Source organism: Nansenia antarctica, assembly GCF_963989245.1.
Source record: "Nansenia antarctica genome assembly, chromosome: 6".
NCBI classification, from domain to species: Eukaryota; Metazoa; Chordata; class Actinopteri; order Argentiniformes; family Microstomatidae; genus Nansenia; species Nansenia antarctica.
In genome coordinates this window covers 11,863,366-11,884,440 of record NC_137676.1, presented here as the reverse complement: position 1 = coordinate 11,884,440, position 21,075 = coordinate 11,863,366, and the positions used below count along the sequence as shown (strand labels likewise).

The 21,075-nt window shown below is 46.1% G+C and overlaps 1 protein-coding gene across 1 annotated transcript in view; it reads left to right on the top strand.

The window, feature by feature from the left end:
• Positions 1-10,749: 10,749 nt before the first annotated feature.
• Positions 10,750-21,075, top strand: part of itpr3 (inositol 1,4,5-trisphosphate receptor, type 3) — a gene marked incomplete at its 5' end in the record, with an annotated part of 43,371 nt that continues 33,045 nt past the window's right edge. The window contains 5 exons of the mRNA XM_080533166.1: positions 10,750-10,841; positions 18,306-18,376; positions 19,865-19,986; positions 20,261-20,347; positions 20,824-20,982. Coding sequence (XP_080389292.1) covers positions 10,750-10,841; positions 18,306-18,376; positions 19,865-19,986; positions 20,261-20,347; positions 20,824-20,982 — 531 coding nt within the window. The remainder of the gene's footprint in view (positions 10,842-18,305; positions 18,377-19,864; positions 19,987-20,260; positions 20,348-20,823; positions 20,983-21,075) is intronic.

Sequence of the window (21,075 nt, the reverse complement as noted above, 5' to 3'; positions counted from 1 at the left end):
TCAGGTATATCTATAGGTATTATAGACTGGTTTACGTGTAGATATAGACTATAGACTGCTGTATAGTCATCATATAGTAAAGGTATAGATGATATAGTCATCATCACTGATTGTCAGAAGAACAGAACATGGGGCTGTTGAATCATGTCAGATAATGGCATAAACGTGCACTTTCAATGTTGGCAGCATGTTTTGTCCAGTAGAGGGCAGTGTCTCTCTGTCAGTTCCCTGAGATGAGACCTCTTTTTAATTCCGTTCTCAAAACACACAGTAAACATACACACTGCCAATCAAGATGTCAATCAGCACTGTAAACTTTAATACAATAAAACATGAAAGATGATGCATACACATATACGTGACTGCTGCTCTTGGGGTTCCTTGTAAAATAGGTTTCTAGGTTACTAAATTGACCAGATTGTGTAAAAGTGAATAGATAAGAAATAATGTTTAAGCTCTGCAAACAAGGACAAAATCCTTGATGATAGCTACTACTAGTACTGTACCACTGTCCCTATCTGCTGTGTGTTATTCAAAGTTGAGCACACACACAAGTAGAACCACACCTGTGTCTACTCCTGATACAACCCCACACTATCAACAGAATTAACACAATTACATTCCCACTCGAGGGTGGAGTTATTGACTTAACCTGCAATCCATGGCATTGTGTCATAACACTCACAGTATACAATGTCCAACCATAGAACACACACAACCACATGTCCGTACATACAGTACACACAGACACGCACAATTTCTCTCCTCAATGGCAAAGAGACCCTCACACAGACACCGCTGGCAGGATGGTAATAGGACATCAGACGATCCCTCCCTCTTCACAAACAGAGATTCCTCCTGGTCCCTGGAACTGGCTGACTCCATCGGTAAACACTCCGCAGAAGCACGTCTCCATGTACAGACACAACACCTGCGTGTCCCCATGTACCGACACAGACACCTGCTCCTCAGTACTGACACAGCCACCTGCTCCTCAGTACAGACACAGCCACCTGCTCCTCAGTACAGACACAGTCACCTGCTCCTCAGGACTGACACAGCTATCTGCTCCTCAGTACTGACACAGCCACCTGCTCCTCAGTACTGACACAGCCACCTGCTCCTCAGTACAGACACAGCCACCTGCTCCTCAGTACTGACACAGCCACCTGCTCCTCAGTACAGACACAGCCACCTGCTCCTCAGTACAGACACAGACACCTGCTCCTCAGTACAGACACAGCCACCTGCTCCTCAGTACTGACACAGACACCTGCTCCTCAGTACTGACACAGACACCTGCTCCTCAGTACTGACACAGACACCTGCTCCTCAGTACAGACACAGACACCTGCTCCTCAGTACTGACACAGCCACCTGCTCCTCAGTACTGACACGGCCACCTGCTCCTCAGTACTGACACAGACACCTGCTCCTCAGTACTGACACAGCCACCTGCTCCTCAGTACTGACACAGACACCTGCTCCTCAGTACTGACACAGACACCTGCTCCTCAGTACTGACACAGCCACCTGCTCCTCAGTACTGACACAGCCACCTGCTCCTCAGTACTGACACAGCCACCTGCTCCTCAGTACTGACACAGCCACCTGCTCCTCAGTACTGACACAGCCACCTGCTCCTCAGTACTGACACAGCCACCTGCTCCTCAGTACTGACACACAGCTACCTGCTCCTCAGTACTGACACGGCTACCTGCTCCTCAGTACAGACACAGCCACCTGCAGGGGAAGGTGAGGGCCTCAGGGTCTTCTAAGGCTGAGGGAAGTGTTTTACAGAGGACAAAGTTCACACACCCGTCATACAAGGGGGTGTGGCTTCACCTGCCAAGGTGTCTCTGCTGCAGAGGTGACACATTCACGCCTGCATATTCTCACTATGAACAGACCCACCCAGGCATGGGACTCTCTCTGTCCCGCCTGCCCTACATGTTCTACACCTCTCTCTCTCTCTCCCTCTTCCTCCCTATATCTCCCCCCCCCCCCCCCTCCCTAGGCCACCTGGTCTCTGTGTCTCCCTGTGCTGATGTGATGCTGGCTGCTGGATCATGACCATATAAGGAGGTATATCAGAGGAGGACGGAGGCTACTTCAGGATCAACAGGCATCATGACCCCTGAGTTTAGGGGTCAGACACACGTGAGCGTCCATTCCTAATGAGGAAGTGTCGGTGTGTGTGTGTCTGAGTGTCAGTGTCTCTCTACCACCAGGACAGACCTTGTATGGTTGTCGTGGGGATAGAGCTGTAGGAGGATTTACAACACAAACACGAAGGGCTCTATTTTCAGCCGGCACAAAATGGACACAAGTCCAAATGCAGTATTTCACCAAGTATAACTGGTGAAAATACCACAGCGCTTCAGCACAATCTCGTGTATGCTCAGGTGGGTGGAGTAGCAGTAATAGAGATGTGTTCATGACAATGAACAGGTCAAGTGCCATCAGGTGCGCAGAAATATTGTGGCCTTGAAAATAGCACTAATAGTTCAGACACACCCCCTAGCACCACCACCAGTGCCCCCGCCGTTCAAATATAGCTCAGAGTCTTTTCTATCTTCTCAATGGGTACTGAAGTTTTGTGCTATTTCCTGGTCTGGGTACTGTAGTTCTGTGCTGTTTCCTGGTCTGGTTGTAGTTCTGTGCTGTTTCTTGAGAGTGACCAATCAGGGGTAGCATGTAGGCGTGTTTGCAATCTATTGTTGATGGAACAATTGTCTGAATGACCCCACCGTGACTCCGCTCACTGTAAAGCCGCTGACTTCAGCTGGACAATCAGCAAGTTCCTTCCGCTCCTTCCCTAGGTTGTTTTAACAGTCATCAGCCTCTCTCTCTCTCTCTCTCTCTCTCTCTCTCTCTCTCTCTCTCTCTCTCTCTCTCTCTCTCTCTCTCTCTCTTTCTCTTTCTTTATCTCTCTCTCTTTCTCTCAATCTCCCTGTCTCTCTCTCTCCGTTGCTCTTTTCTTTCTTTTTCTCTCTCACTTAGGGCTCCAACTGTGTAAGCCAGGCTTAGTTAACCATAGTTAAAAACATGTTGTTGCATGTCCACAGTCCGAGACCCTATACAGGTCTCTCTCTCAAGGTCTATCTCTCCCTCTCTCCCCCTTTCCCTCTCCCCTTCACAATCTCTCTCGCTATCTCTCTCTCTCTTCCACTCTTTTAAGGGATAGATCAGCTTTGAAATCAGTAAATAGAATTTATGTTCTATCCGATAGCATTGCTTGCATAATTTCTAGTCCTTTTTCCCCCTGCTCCAACCCTCCCCTAATGGGAGGACATGAAAACTAATTATAATTATAATTACTGGTATAATACTTATACTCTCTCTCTCTCTCTCTCTCTCTCTCTCTCTCTCTCTGAAGGGTTGGAGCGTTTCAAAACACAGTCACAGATGGCAAGTCCTCTCAGACACCTCTCCTCTCCTCTCTCTTTTTAAACCCACCCAGCTTCATGGACGCCGTGTCAAAGGGAAATATGTCAGTGATTCTGGGAATAAACAAGTTGTATTCTGGGTCACTGCATCAGACAGATTCCAGAGGAAAGACTTATTATAGGGTTATTACACAGGAATAAGAACCTTATTTTCTTACAGGTTTTTTTCACTGTCTGCTTTTCTCACTCTCTCTGTTTCTCACTCTGTTTTTCAGAGTCATGTACACTAGTGTACCAAGGAGAATCCTTCAAGGCCGTTACCAAGTCTTGGCTGCAACAGCGCTACATGTAATTGAGGAATGTTACAGATGTTGTGTGATCAGTGATGAAATGACGAGATAAGATGAAGATATTTATTGGTTTGTTTCTCTGTATGCCTTTATTTAGGCCCATGGGAAAACAACTCAAAGCAGCTCACTCGCTGTAAGTCATCTCAGGACGAAAGCATTAAACAGCTCTGTCTGTTACATGGACAGGGTGTTTTCTCTAGTTTTCTAGTTTTACAGTTTTCCATAGTGTTCAGTGTTTTATAGTGCTGTACAGAGTTCTACAGTGTTCCAGAGTGTTCAGTGTTCTCTAGTGTTCAGTGTTCTACAGTGTTCCAGAATGTTCTAAAGTGTTCAGTGTTCTATAATTTTCTAGAGTGTTCCACCATGTTCAGTGTTCTATAGTGCTCTACAGTATTCTACAGTGTTTCCGTGTATTCAGAGTATTTTATAGTTCTACGGTGTTCCAAGTTCAGCAGACCTCTCTCACGCCCCTCCATTGGGCCTTTCTTTTTATCACCATAGAGACCAGCAAGAAGAAACCTTGAATGGCCAGTGGTCGCCATGGCCACACTCTGAGTGTGTATGTCTCAGGGCCCCAGAGGAGTATAAATCTTATGGCACAGGTATGGGCCAGTACTGGACATGAATAAGAGAGAGGGAGAGGGAGGGAGAGAGGGGGAGAGAGAGACTATGATCTAGTGCCCCACAGGAGTATAGATCATACTACCCAGGGTTATGGACCAAGCTGGACATGAATATTAATAACAATGGCCTATCAATGATCAATCAGTGGCCTCATGGAGGAAATACAGACAGAGGGTCTACTGGCAGACGCAAAGAGGGCCTGTTCTCCACTGGCCCAAAGTGTGCCTGCTCTCCACTGGCCTAAAGAAGGTCCGTCCCCCAAACCTTGTGAGACATCAATATTTTTGGGAAACAATTTGCTTGTTTATATTAATTTTCGAGCAGATGTTTTGCTTTTAGTTAGTCTGCACAACAGACCCTCCAATCTAAAGGTTGTTAGGTGGCATTAAACAAAATGTTAAATGTTAAAGTGGCCCATTGTTATAGAAAAGGTCATTCTCTCAAACACTGACCTTTTCAACAGTCCTCAAGGTTCTAGAACACCACGGAACAGAGAGGCTGTATCAAGAAGGAACACATTGTGTTGTGAGAGAGCTGCAGGTCTGTCACAGTAAGTGTGCTAGGCCTGTACTAGACTACCACACTAGGACTAGAACTAGCCGACAACACCATTAAATCAGACTGCTGTAAAAGTACTAGGACTAGGATTATCCTACAACACTGTTAAAGCAGACTACTGGACTAGGACTAGATAAGCCTACAGCACTGTTAAACCAGACTAGGACTAGTCTACAGCACTGTTAAACCAGACTAGGACTTTCCAGCACTGTTAAACCAGACTAGGACTAGTCTACAGCACTGTTAAACCAGACTAGGACTTTCCAGCACTGTTAATCCCTAGGCCTTGACAGACGGTTCTACTGCCATAGGCCTTGACAGACGGTTCTACTGTTCTACTGCCCATAGAACAGCTTCTTTCACAGAGCTGTCACTCTGATAAACAATAAATGGTAAATGGGCTTTACTTATATATCGCCTTTATCCAAAGCGCTTTACAACGGCCTCTCATTCACCCATTCACGAACACATTCACACACCAATGGCAGCAAGCTACCATGCAAGGCGCCGGTCCGCTCACTGGGAGCATTTTGGGGTTTAGTGTCGTCTTGCTCAAGGACACTTCGACATGTGGCCAGCAGGGGCTTAAACCGCCGATCTGCCAACCTTGCAATCATTAGACGACAGCTCTACCTCCTGCGCCACAGCCGCCCCAATAAACAATCCCCCCCCACACACTACGCTGAACAATCCCCCCCCCCCCACATGGGGTACATTGACAATGACTCTCAGTACCCCCACCCCCGGACACTGTGAACAATCCAATTTGGGACACGGTCTAGTGTTTTGGTCCGCATGTCGGGATCCAATTTAATGTTACTACACAATACTACCGTTGCACATACCGTATTATTGTACATTGCACATACCTCTTTGATATAACCTCTTTTATACATCTGTACATTACCTACTGTACATAAGATACCTTAACTGTACCTAGTTCATAACTGTGTACTGTCATTGTCATGTGTTTCTATGATGTTCTTATATCACTATTTGCACTTATGGTTAGATGCTAAACTACACTTCGTTGTCTGGTACTTGTACTCTGCAAAGACAATAAAGTTGAATCTAATCTAATCTACAACACTTTTACTGTACTGTACTTCTTCTTGACTAGCCTGCAGCAGGAAATACAGCATGACTCACAGCTGACACACACACACACACAACTAACAACACCCCAGAACCCACTGTGCATGCTGGCAACACATAGCTGTGTGAGTGTTGTTGAAGCTCCATGTGTTAGTTTGATCTGTTATGTTCGTATGTTATGCCTAGCGATATCGTGTTTAGCCGCCGGGGGCATCTGTGGCTCAGGAGGTAGAGCCGGCTAGCCAAGTGTTGAGGTGTCCTTCGGCAAGACACTAAACCCCAAATTGTTCCCAATGAGCGGGTCGGTGCCTTGCATGGTAGCTTGCCGCTATTGGTGTGTGAATATGTGCGTGAATGGGTTTAATACGTCATTATAATCATGTTATGAAGTTTGGTTTTGAGGATGAGCAGTAGCCTACTGAAAGACACCAGTGGCTGAGTAGCACTCTCAAAGCACTCTGTTTAGCAAAGCGCTTTGAATTGCATTTATGTACGAAAGGCGCTATATAAATAAAGTTTCACTTCACTTCACTTCACATAGTGTAACCAAGTTGAGATGGTAAACTCACTCCTCAAGTTCAAATACCCCCACCTGCGCTGTCAAATAGATAGCTTTTCCATAGCTGGTTTACATCAGGTATTTCAAAAGACAGTCACGTGTGTTGGCAAGCCAGAGGTCGGAATTTCGAGGCTCGGGCAGAGCAAGCCCCTCAAGAACTGAGGTCTACCTGATGTCTCAACTTGACCTACTTTAATAGCATAGTGACTCTCTGGTAGTAGTGATGTTTTGCATAGGATAGTGACCCTCTGGCAGATGTTAAGCATAGTGAGCCTGCAGTGGGGCATGACAGCAAATCCTTAAGATTGAGACTCATCTGCCTCATATGGTTCTTTCATGTTGGTCTTCTACACATCGCTACTAGTCCTGCAACTCTGATAGGCTCACAGGGCCTGGTGCTCAACTCTGATAGGCTCACAGGGCCTAGTGCTCAATTCTGATAGGCTCACAGGGCCTGGTGCTCAACCCTGATAGGCTCACAGGGCCGGTTGCTCAACCCTGATAGGCTCACCAGGGCTAGTTGCTGTAGGAAATTGGTTGTAATGGTGTGTTCAGCAACTGTAGGAAACATCACATGTATTGCCTTATTAACCCATAGTAAACAAAAAATCATTGACTTCCAAGTGCGCAAACATAGCTTTATTTGTCCTACTAATAACATTTATGCATAACGGTATTTAAAAATAAATAAAAGTCATACCTCTAGACATAAAGAGCAGTTGGTCTAATCAATACAAAATCAACCTCTGTGTTAGAGAGGATCAGCGTCAACAAGGCTGATATTGATCACAGAATCAGAGGGCCGTTCCACTAAAGGTGGATTAGTATATCGGCGATTGAAATAAATCAGGCGATCAGGCAACTTGGGATTGGAATTCAAGCCTCAGGTGATTCCTCGAACGAGGATCAGGCTTGTGTGATGAGTGTTCACAGAACACCGGCTTACAAATATTCGATATGGGCGCGTGCACGCAGACATAAAGAGCCCCGAAGAGTCGATCTGTCGAAATGAAGATACTCCACTCTCTAGGGGTTCTACATTTGCGCAGCATTCCGAATTATTGATCTTTATGAAGACGGAAAAATAAGATGTCAAATAGTGCAATACTGCCGCAATTAACAAGGCGAGGGAAATGGTTTGGCAAGAAATTGCTGACCGATTAAATGCGTAGGTCATACTAGCCCCAGTTATTGTTATATGTTCATATTTTAATAAATGAATATTTACTACTGTGGTGATATACGCAGCAGGCTACAAGCCGTCATATCGCCACAATGGCCTAGTGGTATCGACCGCTGCTATAGTACTTATTCGTCATTTTATATCGGTGGTTCAAATCCTTCTTCAGACGCACTTTTTACTGCATTTCGTTGTCTGAATCTAATCTAAAATCTCATCTAAAAAAGTATGTAGGCTATAAAATGATGGTGCAGGCTAATTTACAAGAACTGACACGATTACAATGGTGTTTGAAGTCTTTGCATGAAATCTTCGGTTAAATGTAAAAAAATAAAAAATAAACACTTATCCAAGTCTCGAACTCGCAACCTTCGGAACTCTAGCCGGCTGCCTTAACCACTGCGCCAGCCAGACCGCTGTGATGACAGCAATACAAGTTGAAACAATAACTTTTTTACACTCTTTTATTTATTGATCTATCGATCTATCTATCACACTTTCAAAATATCAAGTTATCTATCACACAATCAAACTATCTATCGATCGATCACACTTTCAAAATATCAAATTATCTATCTATCACACAGTCAACCAATCTATCTATCTCGTGTGAAGTGGGAACTAATATTTCCTAAAAGACACTTGAGGAACTGTCGTTCGGGATGCAGTTTCCGCCTGTGAGCCTTTTTTGACGCACGTATTACTTTAGCCAGTCTTTTAGCCTGCTCGCGACCAGGCTAATTATATCTGACTCAGAAGGAGCTCAACCAAGCAGCGAATTATTTGAGCCACATTGATGGAACCGAACGCAAGCTAACATTATCGCCGATTAGAACTTTATCGAGGCTTAGAAGATAATCCACCTTAGTGGAATGGGCCCCTGTGCTCATCTGTACTGAACTTGATTTGTAGACATGTGCAGCGCATTGCTCAAACTAACGGAGACGGGGTGTTTTCCCAGTCAGTTAATGAGGTCAAACGATTTCTTCTCCCTTGGAAACTTTTCATTGAATGAAATATGAAGGGCATTAATGAATGGTTTTGGCCAGATTGGAGAAGGTTTGCTGGTCAGAGATGTAGGTGATCATGACTTGTATTCATTCCACCAGGCAACGTCGCAATGAGAAAGTCCTACAATTCCACTGTATGTCAAGCATGCTTTTGATTAGACCAAGCAACTAACACCTCTCTCCAAAAGCTCTTGTCCATTTAGTGTGATTTTAGTTACGGAGATAATTTCGTTTTAGGGCTACAACTACATTTAGTTTTAGGGTTAACAAGGCCAGCGGTGGGTACCCAAACGTGCGTCACTGCCCACCCGGTCAAAAGTTAAGATTTTTTTTCTCCAGAATTGTTGATATTCCGGGGGCGTGTTTGAAGGTCCACCACGTATATCGATTTAGCACTGTCCCCCCTCGTTTAGTTCGATGCGATCGTATATTTTAGGTTTTCAATGTTCAGAGTCAGACAAACACATCGCAATGCGAACCTCATCGTTTTCTCTGGGTCTATTTAGTCAGTTATCGTCTCGTCTTTTGCCATAGAAAAACAGGTGTTTGAAGAATGCTATCATCATTCATTTCGTTGACAAAATGAACACTGGTTCACGAGTGGGGAAACAACCACTAGAACCAGTAATGACTTTACACCTTGTCAGAAAAACACGCTGGTTTTGACAGTAGGCTAATGGTAAAAAAAAAAAAAAAAAAAAAACTGTATTAATCTTTCTGTACAATTTTAACATTAACTGTTACACACGTGTATATTGTAGTTTGTTAACGTTCATTATGGATAACAAACGAACAAATCTCATTGGTCGAAGAGTTGTTCCCACTTCAAAAACACTCGAACGCATTCACGGCAGAGTTATGATGACATCGTACCCCCGCAGGCCTAGAGGAGAGAGAAGTCACTCAACCACACTCTTTTTGTGTTGTAGGCTGTGTTGTGCCTTGGTCACTGTCAGTGTTACTCTTGTATAAATAACGGTTAAATAAAATGTATTTTGACTTTATTGCATAAGTTATAAAAAAAAACATTTTATTTGACTGATCTAAGATTATGATTGATTCTATAGACACCAGATTGATTATAGACACTAAGATTATGATTGATTCTATAGACACACCAGGTACACGTCTATAAATTATAACTAAATCTACATGATGTTTATTACAGTTTGGCCTCATAGTGTGTCACTGAATACACACTTGAATGACAATACAGTATCGTGACATTATAATTATAAGGTTCTATCTCCATTTTTGTCAAAATTGAGTTTTTTTTTACATAATCTGATCCATTAGGTGTTTATTAATGTCTGTGTGGTGTTATTTATTTTTTTAAATGTTGACATTTTTGAGTGAGTAATTAATAAAATACAAAGGTTCCATCTCACAACACATAATGGAATGTCAAAACGTTGACGCTCAATATCTCTGAACTACCCTAAACGGAGATAGAACCTTATAATTCTAAACTCACGGTATGACGTGAAAATTATAATTATTATTATATCTCGGAAAGGGGGGTTATTTCTCATTAGGGGCCGGGGACGGGCGAATCTCTCTGGTCCACAGTGTCAGAATCTACGGTCCGAAAACACGAGCGTGAGGATCTATCAGCAGAACAGTGTAGGCTGCACACTTCCTGGTTCCAATAGCTCCCTCTCTTCAGGTGCGGTGTGATCATGACCATTTCTCTGTCACACTCGCATTTCCTCTGCTCTAACTTAACCTCCTTATACTAACTGTAGCATGTTGTCGGCTTCCAACGTCATTTAACGGCATATCAAGACAAACTATTTGAACTTATGACATTTCCCCCTCTCATGCAAACAAAAATCTGACATCAGATGAAGTTTCCCTGCTTGAGAATCAGGAAGAGCGAGGCGTAGTAGGGCTCCAAGAAGTTGCAGATAAGAGCTGAAGACGGAGCGGGATTAATTAAATTAGTTTTTCACTAGTTTGTCTTGTTTGTGGAAGACACCCGAAGATGTCAGACTCAATGTCCAGCGTCTTGCACTTTGGGGACATAGTCTCCCTCTACGCGGAGGGCTCCGTCAATGGGTTCATAAGTACCCTGGGGTAAGTGGCTCCTGATTGTGCCTTTCTCTACCTGTGTGTGATTGTGTCTTGAAGTTGAACATCTGTAATTTTGGCAGTTATAATACATCTTAATGTCAACATGCTGGCTGGCATGTTTCCATAAGGCAACCTCTCTGATCCAGAGCTCGGCAGAGGTTTGAAGTTCAGCGCTCTGCGTGTGGAGGTCCGTGTCTGAGTCATGTCGTGTACCACAGTAATAAGTGTTGTCAGAGTTAAGGGTTCCACTCTTCTTTAAACTGCAGTGATTCTCAACTACAGTAACGGTTTAATAAGCGTTTCATAACCTTCATTTATTTCTGAGATGTTTAGTTTTATAGTGAGATCGTAAGGTGTTATTCACTCACTGTGAGGTATGGTGAGGAAAAACTGTTCAGTATGGCAGAAGAGCACCCATGGTCATGGAACATTATTCTCAGATCCAGAAAACACAATATGAATGACAAAATGTCTCATTTACTCAAACATGCATTGCAAACTCCTCCAGCAGGTTCTCTCTGTACCTAGCTGTGTCTTCTTGGCTGTGGTCCCTGAAACACAGAACACTGAGTTTGGGTTGGGTTGGGCTGATGAGAGATACCCTCATAATAATAGTGATCAGTATTTCCCCCTCTGTCATGTCACCCAGTCCTCAGATATATTGACAGCTTCCACTGTCTGGTCAAGTCTCACCTTTAAGCATGTCATCTTCATGTCCTCAACCTGTGTTTTTGTACACTAGCAGCAGGTGGAGTGAGTGTGATGTCTAGAGGTCTACATTTATTGTTATGTTATCGTTGCGACACAGACATTTTCCTGTTTGTTCAGTGAATGGCATGGAACATTAAACACGCAACAGCCCGTACTGTACATATACAGTACGTGCTGCTCTGTATGGGAAGAGGAGGGGTGGGGGACTGGGGTGTGTATGGTGGTGGTGGGGGGTGGGGGGGGCTGCAGGGGTGTAGTGGTGGGTTGAAACACACGCACATACACACAGGAAGTGATGCCAGTCTGTCCTCAATAGATTTCCAGTAGTGCTAGTGGTCTGACCCGAGACTGTGTTCTATTCTAGTGTTTCCTGTGGTTCCAACTGCAGTGCCAGGTTAGAGACAATTATACTGGAAGAAAGACACTTGGAGAGACTTATGCTGGGAGAGAGACTTGCACTGGAAGAGAGACTCGCACTGGGAGAAAGACACTGGGAGAGAGACGTATAGTGGGAGAGAGAGAGAGAGAGAGAGAGACTTATAGTGGGAGAGACTTATAGTGGGAGAGAGACTTGCACTGGGAGAAAGACACTGGGAGAGAGACGTATAGTGGGAGAGAGAGAGAGAGAGACTTATACTGGGAGAGACTTATTATAGTGGGAGAGAGACGTATAGTGGGAGAGAGAGAGAGAGAGAGAGACTTATAGTGGGAGAGACTTATAGTGGGAGAGAGACTCGCACTGGGAGAAAGACACTGGGAGAGAGACGTATAGTGGGAGAGAGAGAGAGAGAGAGAGAGAGACTTATACTGGGAGAGACTTATAGTGGGAGAGAGACTTGCACTGGGAGAGAGACTTAAACCCCTTTCACACGTAAGCCTTCCCAGTAGGGTATGTGTGAACGCGATGTAATGGGAAATTATCTCAGGCAATTACCCTGGTCAGGACCTTGTGTGATTCCATGGAGTTGACCGGGAAGGCTTAGGTGTACAGAAGCATGAACATTGCCTGGTCCGGCACGTAAAGGGTTACGTAGGTCTAAAGACGTTTTCACGTGGAACAAGTTCACAGCGAGTAGTTTCTCACTTTGTACTTTTGGTTCACTCCGCTGATGTTATGGAGTTGGCTAGTCAGACTCCTGACACCTGTCTCGTTCGAATTCTACTACGTTCCAGTTCTGCATCCAGTTGAATGCGTGATTCAAGTAGCTCGTGCAAACCGGGGAATGCCATTGACATGTGTGAAAAGCCACAGCACAGTAATCTAAGGGCATTTAGCTCATGTGTGAATGGAGAAAATCACTGGTGGACCCGGCTTGGGATTCCATATAATTTACAGGGTACTATGTGTGAAAGGAGACGCAGAGAAACTTGTACTGGGAGAGAGTTATACAAGCAGAGATACTTATACTGGGATAGAGACTTATACTGGGAGAGAGTCTTATACTGGGAGAGAGAGACTTGCACTGGGAGAGAGAGACTTATACTGGGAGAGAGAGACTTGCACTGGGAGAGAGAGACTTATACTGGGAGAGAGAGACTTGCACTGGGAGAGAGAGACTTATACTGGGAGAGAGACTTATACTGGGAGAGAGACTTATACTGGGAGAGAGACTTATACTGGGAGAGAGAGACTTATACTGGGAGAGAGACACTTATACTGGGAGAGAGACACTTATACTGGGAGAGAGAGACTTATACTGGGAGAGAGAGACCTATAGTGGGAGAGAGAGTCTTACAACGTATAGTGTGTAGAGAATTGAAGGGTGTGCTGTGTGAGGTGTGTCTGGGTCTAGAAGACCAGGTGTGGGTCTAGAGGACCAGGTGTGTCTGGGTCTAGTGGACCAGGTGTGTCTGGGTCTAGAGGACCAGGTGTGTCTGGGTCCAGGTGTGTCTGGGTCTAGAGGACCAGGTGTGGGTCTAGAGGACCAGGTGTGTCTGGGTCTAGAGGACCAGGTGTGTCTGGGTCTAGAGGACCAGGTGTGGGTCTAGAGGACCAGGTGTGTCTGGGTCTAGAGGACCAGGTGTGTCTGGGTCTAGAGGACCAGTTGTGGGTCTGGGTCTAGTGGACCAGGTGTGTCTGGGTCTAGAGGACCAGGTGTGTCTGGGTCTAGAGGACCAGGTGTGTCTGGGTCTAGAAGACCAGGTGTGGGTCTAGAGGACCAGGTGTGTCTGGGTCTAGAGGACCAGGTGTGTCTGGGTCTAGAAGACCAGGTGTGGGTCTAGAGGACCAGGTGCAGGTGTGTCTGGGTCTAGAGGACCAGGTGTGTCTGGGTCTAGAGGACCAGGTGTGTCTGGGTCTAGAGGACCAGGTGTGTCTGGGTCCAGGTGTGTCTGGGTCTAGAGGACCAGGTGTGGGTCTAGAGGACCAGGTGTGTCTGGGTCTAGAGGACCAGGTGTGTCTGGGTCTAGAGGACCAGGTGTGGGTCTAGAGGACCAGGTGTGTCTGGGTCTAGAGGACCAGGTGTGTCTGGGTCTAGAGGACCAGTTGTGGGTCTGGGTCTAGTGGACCAGGTGTGTCTGGGTCTAGAGGACCAGGTGTGTCTGGGTCTAGAGGACCAGGTGTGTCTGGGTCTAGAAGACCAGGTGTGGGTCTAGAGGACCAGGTGTGTCTGGGTCTAGAGGACCAGGTGTGTCTGGGTCTAGAAGACCAGGTGTGGGTCTAGAGGACCAGGTGCAGGTGTGTCTGGGTCTAGAGGACCAGGTGTGTCTGGGTCTAGAGGACCAGGTGTGTCTGGGTCTAGAGGACCAGGTCAGATGCCTGTGGGAGTGGAATGTTGGGTGGAAACACACACACACACACACACATACACATAGGAAGTGGTGCCAGTCTGTCCTCAATAGATTTCCAGTAGTGCTAGTGGTTTGACCCGAGTGTTCTATTCTAGTGTTTCCTGTAGTTCCAACTGCAGTGCCAGGCTGGAGACAATTATACTGGGAGAGAGACTTGCACTGGGAGAGAGACTTATTCTGGGAGAGAGGGAGAGAGAGACTTATACTGGGAGAGAGACCTATAGTGGGAGAGAGAGTCTTACAACGTATAGTGTGTAGAGACTTGAAGGGTGCGTTGTGTGAGGTGTGTCTGGGTCTAGAGGACCAGGTGTGTCTGGGTATAGAGGACCAGGTGTGTCTGGGTCTAGAGGACCAGGTGTGTCTGGGTCTAGAGGACCAGGTGCAGGTGTGTCTGGGTATAGAGGACCAGGTGTGTCTGGGTCTAGAGGACCAGGTGTGTCTGGGTATAGAGGACCAGGTGTGTCTGGGTCTAGAGGACCAGGTGTGTCTGGGTCTAGTGGAGCAGAAGGAGCTTGTATTGGCCTTCATTGAACAGCATAAAAAAGTGGTGGCACGCTGGCAAGTGTGTCTGAAATATTAGAGCTGTTTTCAAGGCCAGAATTTTTCAGCGCACCTCTTATGCCGCTACTCCGCCCACCTGAGTGCACAGGCAAGACCGCTCCAGCGTCTGTGTTTGGCGCCGGCTGAAAATAGAGCCCATTGTGTATGAGAAAGGTCCTATGTAGTCGGCTGCTGGTATATTGTATATTGTGGTCTGGTGCCCCCCGCCCCCCCCTCCCATGCACAGCTCGCCCTCTCTCTCTCACACACACATTTTAATCATTTATTTCTGTCCACATAGAAACAAGTATACAAGGACACAAATACTGAAGGCACAGATGGGATGCATTCACAAACAGACATGGACAATGTCTTTCACATACAACAGGACAAGACTCACGGGTACAAGTAACACCGTCTCCGCCATATTTGGCGGCTGCCAATAATCGCAGAGACAGAGCAATACTTGCTGAGCCTTTTTGCTTCTCCCTTGGACATTCCCAGTAGACGTAGTCCTCTGACAACCAATCTGTGCACATGTCCAAGACTGCCAAATATAAAGACTAATAGCGTACACACACACACACACACACACACACACACACACACACACACACACACACACACACACACACACACACACACACACACACTCCTCTGCTGGTCCCTATACTGGGAGTAACATTTCTAACAATATTGTAACTTTAAGTTTATTATCTGCAGCCAGATTTCTTGAATGGCTCCTTATCTTTAGTATTTGACTGGTGTAATAAAGCATATCTCTGTAAACAGGTAAAGGCCGTAGTAAAGAGCAGGGCGGCTCTCTGTCTGCCGCAGGGTCAATCCCAGTACTTTACATACATTCAAATGTTGCGTGTCAGGGCTACCATCTGGCGGGTCATACACAAGCCAAACCTCTCTGTCAAGGAGCAAGCATACACACACACACACACACACACACACACACACACACACACACACACGCACAGCTCAGTACTGAGAATGGTGTAATCAGGCAGTTGACCCTGGTGTCAACATTCACCTTGAGCAGGCTAGACAAAGACCCTGATTGGCTGGTGGACGATTGCGTCCAGTGTGTGTCTTGGTGGTTGTACTGAGTGCATTGGCGGTTGTACTGAGCGTGCAAAGCAGTCTTTTTGGAGGTCTGAGAGGTCTGTGTTCTGTCACATGCCTGAGTGTCACATTCTTCCTCTCAGGTGGAGGGCTCTCACACACACACACACGCGCACGCACAGACGCACACACGCACGCACACCTGGGCTCCTAAAATTCTCACACACACACACACACACACACACACACACCTAACAAACTTTACGTTAAAGTACCTCTGTACTTTGATCCTTGTTATTGCTCAGTTCCATATGCTGTGACCAGACCATGCAGTAATATATAACCCTCTATGTATGCTGTATGAGTCCGGAGGGCTGGTCTTCTTCTCCGGTTGGTTGTTTTATATCATAAAGGATTCTCCTAATTGGTTGGTTAATGTCAGCCCTTCCCGGTACCTGGCTGAGGTTGGAGGGATGCCCTCCCCTCCCCTCCCCTCCTCCTCTCTTCTCCCCCCTAACCCCCAAGGCTAGGTGGAGCGGTCCATTCTTCTACTTCCTCTGTGGTTGCAGGTCTATTCAGGTCTATTCACAGTTAAATCTATTTACATTTGACATTTTAGACATTTACCAGACATCTTTATCCAAAGCGATTTAAAGTGTCTTAACAAGTATATTTGTCTAAGTAAGTGAATTTTTACATTTATTTTTAATTTTTTTATCTATCTGCAGTTCTGACTGCAAAGCCAATAATGTATATACATAATCTCTATGGTTAAAGCACCGAACAATACATAAGATTATGAGCAGTAAGACCCAGACATGTCCGAACACAGTAAGGATGGCAGGCTGCACATGACACACACACACACACACACACACACACACACACACACACACACACACACACACACACACACACACACACACACACAGCTCAGTACTGTGAATGTGGTGTAATCAGGGAGCTGACCCAGGTGTCAACATTCACCTTGAGCAGGTTAGACAAAGGCCCTGAGTGGCTAGCAAAGCAGTCTTGTTGAGAGGTCTGTGTTCTGGCACATGTCTGAGTGTCACATATCACACACAGTCTCACATTCACACACGTGCACACATACAGTAACGATGGAGGATTATATAGGGCTTTCAGACTGGCTCTACACCTATCTATCAATGTATCTCTCCAGAACAACACTCAGCATTGTTAGGAGCCTATAGACGTTAACACACTCTGCATGTCCTCCTTCTGCACCATCTGCAGCCCTTCTGGGCGTCAGCTTGGTTCACATCTAGAGTAACTAACTACTGCTTTACATTTTTGTGATTTAGCAGACGTGTTTAGAAGTGCGACTTACAATAAATCTGAAGTGAATCAACTATACATCACAGTTATCATAAGTAAAAAACCTTTGATGAGAACTAGTGCCACTGCCAGTCACAGCGCTAGAGAAATGAATGAATGAAATGTTTTTTTTTTTAATGCAAAACAATTAATGCAAAAGATCAGGTATGTATTGGAGGTGGAGAAGTCTACACTTTGATTTTATTTGATGAGGAAATTGCCTTATTAGGAATAACGCCTTGAGATATGGTATCTCGTTTTCGAGGGGGGTCCTACACGCGTCCTACACGCGGTCCTATTTAAGCTTTATTTTGGCAGGGAGCTCCATTGAGGCCAAGGTCTCTTTTACAAGGGAGCCATGCATTCACACAGCCAGTGTAAGGTGAATGCTCACAAGGCTGCTGGCTCTGATGACATCCCTGGCCGTGTGGTCGGGGTGTGTGACGACATCCCTCGCTGTGTGGTCGGGGTGTGTGACGACATCCCTGGCTGTGTGGCCGGGGTGTGTGACGACATCCCTGGCTGTGTGGCCGGGGTGTGTGCTGGGCAGCTGTCACCTGCCCAGGCAGTTATCCCCACATGCCTCAAGTCAGAAACCATCGTGCTGGCGCCAAAGCATTCTGCTGCAGCAGGCCTGAATGACTAACGCCCTGTTGCACTCACGCCCACCATCATGAAGTGCTTCGAGAGGTTGGTCCTCCTGGCTCACCTTGAAGACCACCTACCCCCCACACTGGATCCCCACCAGTTTGCCTTCACCAAGGAGTTCATTGTGGACTACCCATCCCATCTACATCAATGGGATGGAGGTTGAGCGTGTCTCCGGCTTCAAGTTCCTGGGGGTCCACATCTCAGATCAAAGACGACCTTTGTATTAAATGACATCATTTAATTCAGTCAAGTACAGTACATTAGATCATCTTGACTTGTCCTCATACTGCATCACTCAGTACAGGAACACATGATTGTGTTTATGAACATGATGTCACCTGTGATGATGTCATCTCTCTCCAGGTTGGTGGACGACCGCTGTGTGGTGGAGCCTGCTGCTGGAGACCTGGACAACCCTCCAAAGAAGTTCAGAGGTGTGTGTGTGTGTGTGTGTATGTGTGTATGTGTGTGTGTGTGTGTGTGTGGGTGTGTGTGTGTGTGTGTGTGTGTGTGTGTGTGTGTGTGTGCGTGCGTGTGCATGTGTGTGCGTGTGCGTGTGCGTGTGTTACATGTGCGCACCATGTGCGAGATGTTAGATATCTGTCCATCTCCCTAAAATGGCCACCAGAGGCACACACACACACACACACACACACACACTAGGACTTTTTCCACAGGCTGGTGTCTCCTGGGTCTGTCAATCCACATGTCTCTCGGTCTGACCCACCATTGAAGTGGCACAGATAGACCCCCCCCCCACACACACACACACCCACACACACACACACACACACACACACACACACACACACACACACACACACACACACACACACACACACTAACATCTGGTCTGCCTCTGATGTGAGCTTCCCTCACCATTCCCCTGGAGCTTTATAAAAGGACAAAGTTGCAGTAGTTTAGTTTCCCATCGACAGTACGTGTCAGCGTATGTTGATCAGGTGTCTGTATGTATGTCTATATGTGTCTGTATGCATGTCTATATGTCAAGTATGCTTGGTCCCAGTGGAGGTAGAAATCAGAGGACGGGCTCATTGTAATCCCTGGAACGGAATGAGGAACGGTTTCATAAGATTAGGCATTCATTAATTACGGTTAGGGTATCCTGTCAGGCATTAGCAAATATTAGCATAAGCAACAACAATTAGCATGAATTAGCGACAAAAAGAAAATAGTGTCCAAGAGTGATTCGAACCAGCGATGTTCAGGATCCTATCAGTCTTCTATCAGTCTTCTATTTGTCTTCTACCATTCTTCTATCTGTCTTCTCAGTCTTCTATCTGTCCTATATGTCTTATGTCCATCTTCTACCAGTCTCAAATCAGTGTTCTATCAGAGATAGCCACCCACATTAGTTTATTTTTATTATTATTATTATTATTATTATTATTAATAATATTATTGAATGACTTCTTTGAATCAAGACTTCTCTAGCTGTAACGAGCATCTCACTGTTGACTGAAGACCAACATCCACATGGAAATTATGTTTGTTCTTCATGTGGAGCTAGAATCCTGCTGAACACACACCCACACACACCACACACACTCACAGGTATCTGATAAGGTTCTTGATCACCAATATTAGCCTCCTCTAAAAACAGGATATCGCTCTGAAGGTAGAGAGAGTCAATATTGACGAAACACCCAGATACACCCACCCCCCCCCTCTCTCTCTCTCTCTCTCTCTCCCCCTCTCTCTCTGGGTGTGGATAGAACACTGTGACTCAATCATTGATAGGGTAGGCGGATATACAGACTCATTCCCCTGGTCCCCTCCCATCGTTATATTCAATAATGTGTGCGTGTGCGTGCGTATGTGCGTGTAACCCTCCTTTAACCTCCTAACCTACCTGTAACATAACCCAACCATAACCTAACCCTAAGCACCGTCTCCCCCAGACTGCCTGTTCAAGGTGTGTCCTATGAACCGGTACTCAGCCCAGAAGCAGTTCTGGAAGGCCAAGCAGGCCAAACATGAGAAGGACAAAATCGCTGACGTGGTGCTACTGCAGAAACTACAGGTACGAGTCATAGCTACCGCTCAGCAGGTTAGATCTACTAGATCACTCCAGAGACTACAAGTCGCTACCAGTAGCTACCATCACACCACCAGGCTAGATCCACGAGATCACTCTGTCAGATCACACCTCTAGGATTCTGCCCTGTTGTCTGGACTGAACTCATGTTCTTTCTGTTCTGTTCTCTCTCTCTCTATCTGTGTGTGTGTGTGTGTGTGTGTGTGTGTGTATGTGTGTGTACGTACGTCCGCGTATGCGTGTTTCCTGTTCTCTTCAGCACGCCTCCAACCTGGAGCAGAAACAGAACGAGACGGAGAACAAGAAGGTCCATGGAGATGTGGTCAAATATGGAGCAGTCATCCAGGTGAGAGGGTAGAGGTAGAGGGAGAGGGAGGGTAGAGGTAGAGGGAGAGAAGAGGTAGAGGGAGAGAGTCAGTCATCCAGATGAGAGGGTAGAGGTAGAGGGAGGGTAGAAGTAGAGGGAGAGAGTCAGTCATCCAGGTAGAGGGAAGGTAGAGGGAGGGAGTCTGGGAGGGGAGGAGAGGGGAGGGATTGTTTCTCCCAGCAGATCAATAGGTGTACTCTGTTTATGGCTGCTCAGTGTTGTGACTGAGTCTGGCAGACAGGGGGCTTATCTCTCTGAGTGTGTGTGTGCGTGTGCATGTCTGTGTCTGTGTGCGTATCTGTGTCTGTGTCTGTGTCTGTGTCTGTGTCTGTGTCTGTGTCTGTGTCTGTGTGTGTGTGTGTGTGTGTCTGTGTGTCTGTGTGTCTGTGTCTGTGTCTGTGTGTCTGTGTGTCTGTGTGTCTGTGTGTGTGTGTGTGTGTGTGTGTGTGTTTCAGCTCCTCCATATGAAGAGTAATAAGTACCTTACGGTGAACAAGCGTCTCCCGGCACTGCTTGAGAAAAACGCCATGCGTGTGACGCTGGACGGGACAGGCAACGAAGGCTCCTGGCACTTCATACAACCCTTCTGGAAGCTACGCGCCAACGGAGACAATGTAACACACACACACACACACACAGACACACACACAGACACACACACATATACACACACATATACATCACACACACAATATTAAAAAACATAT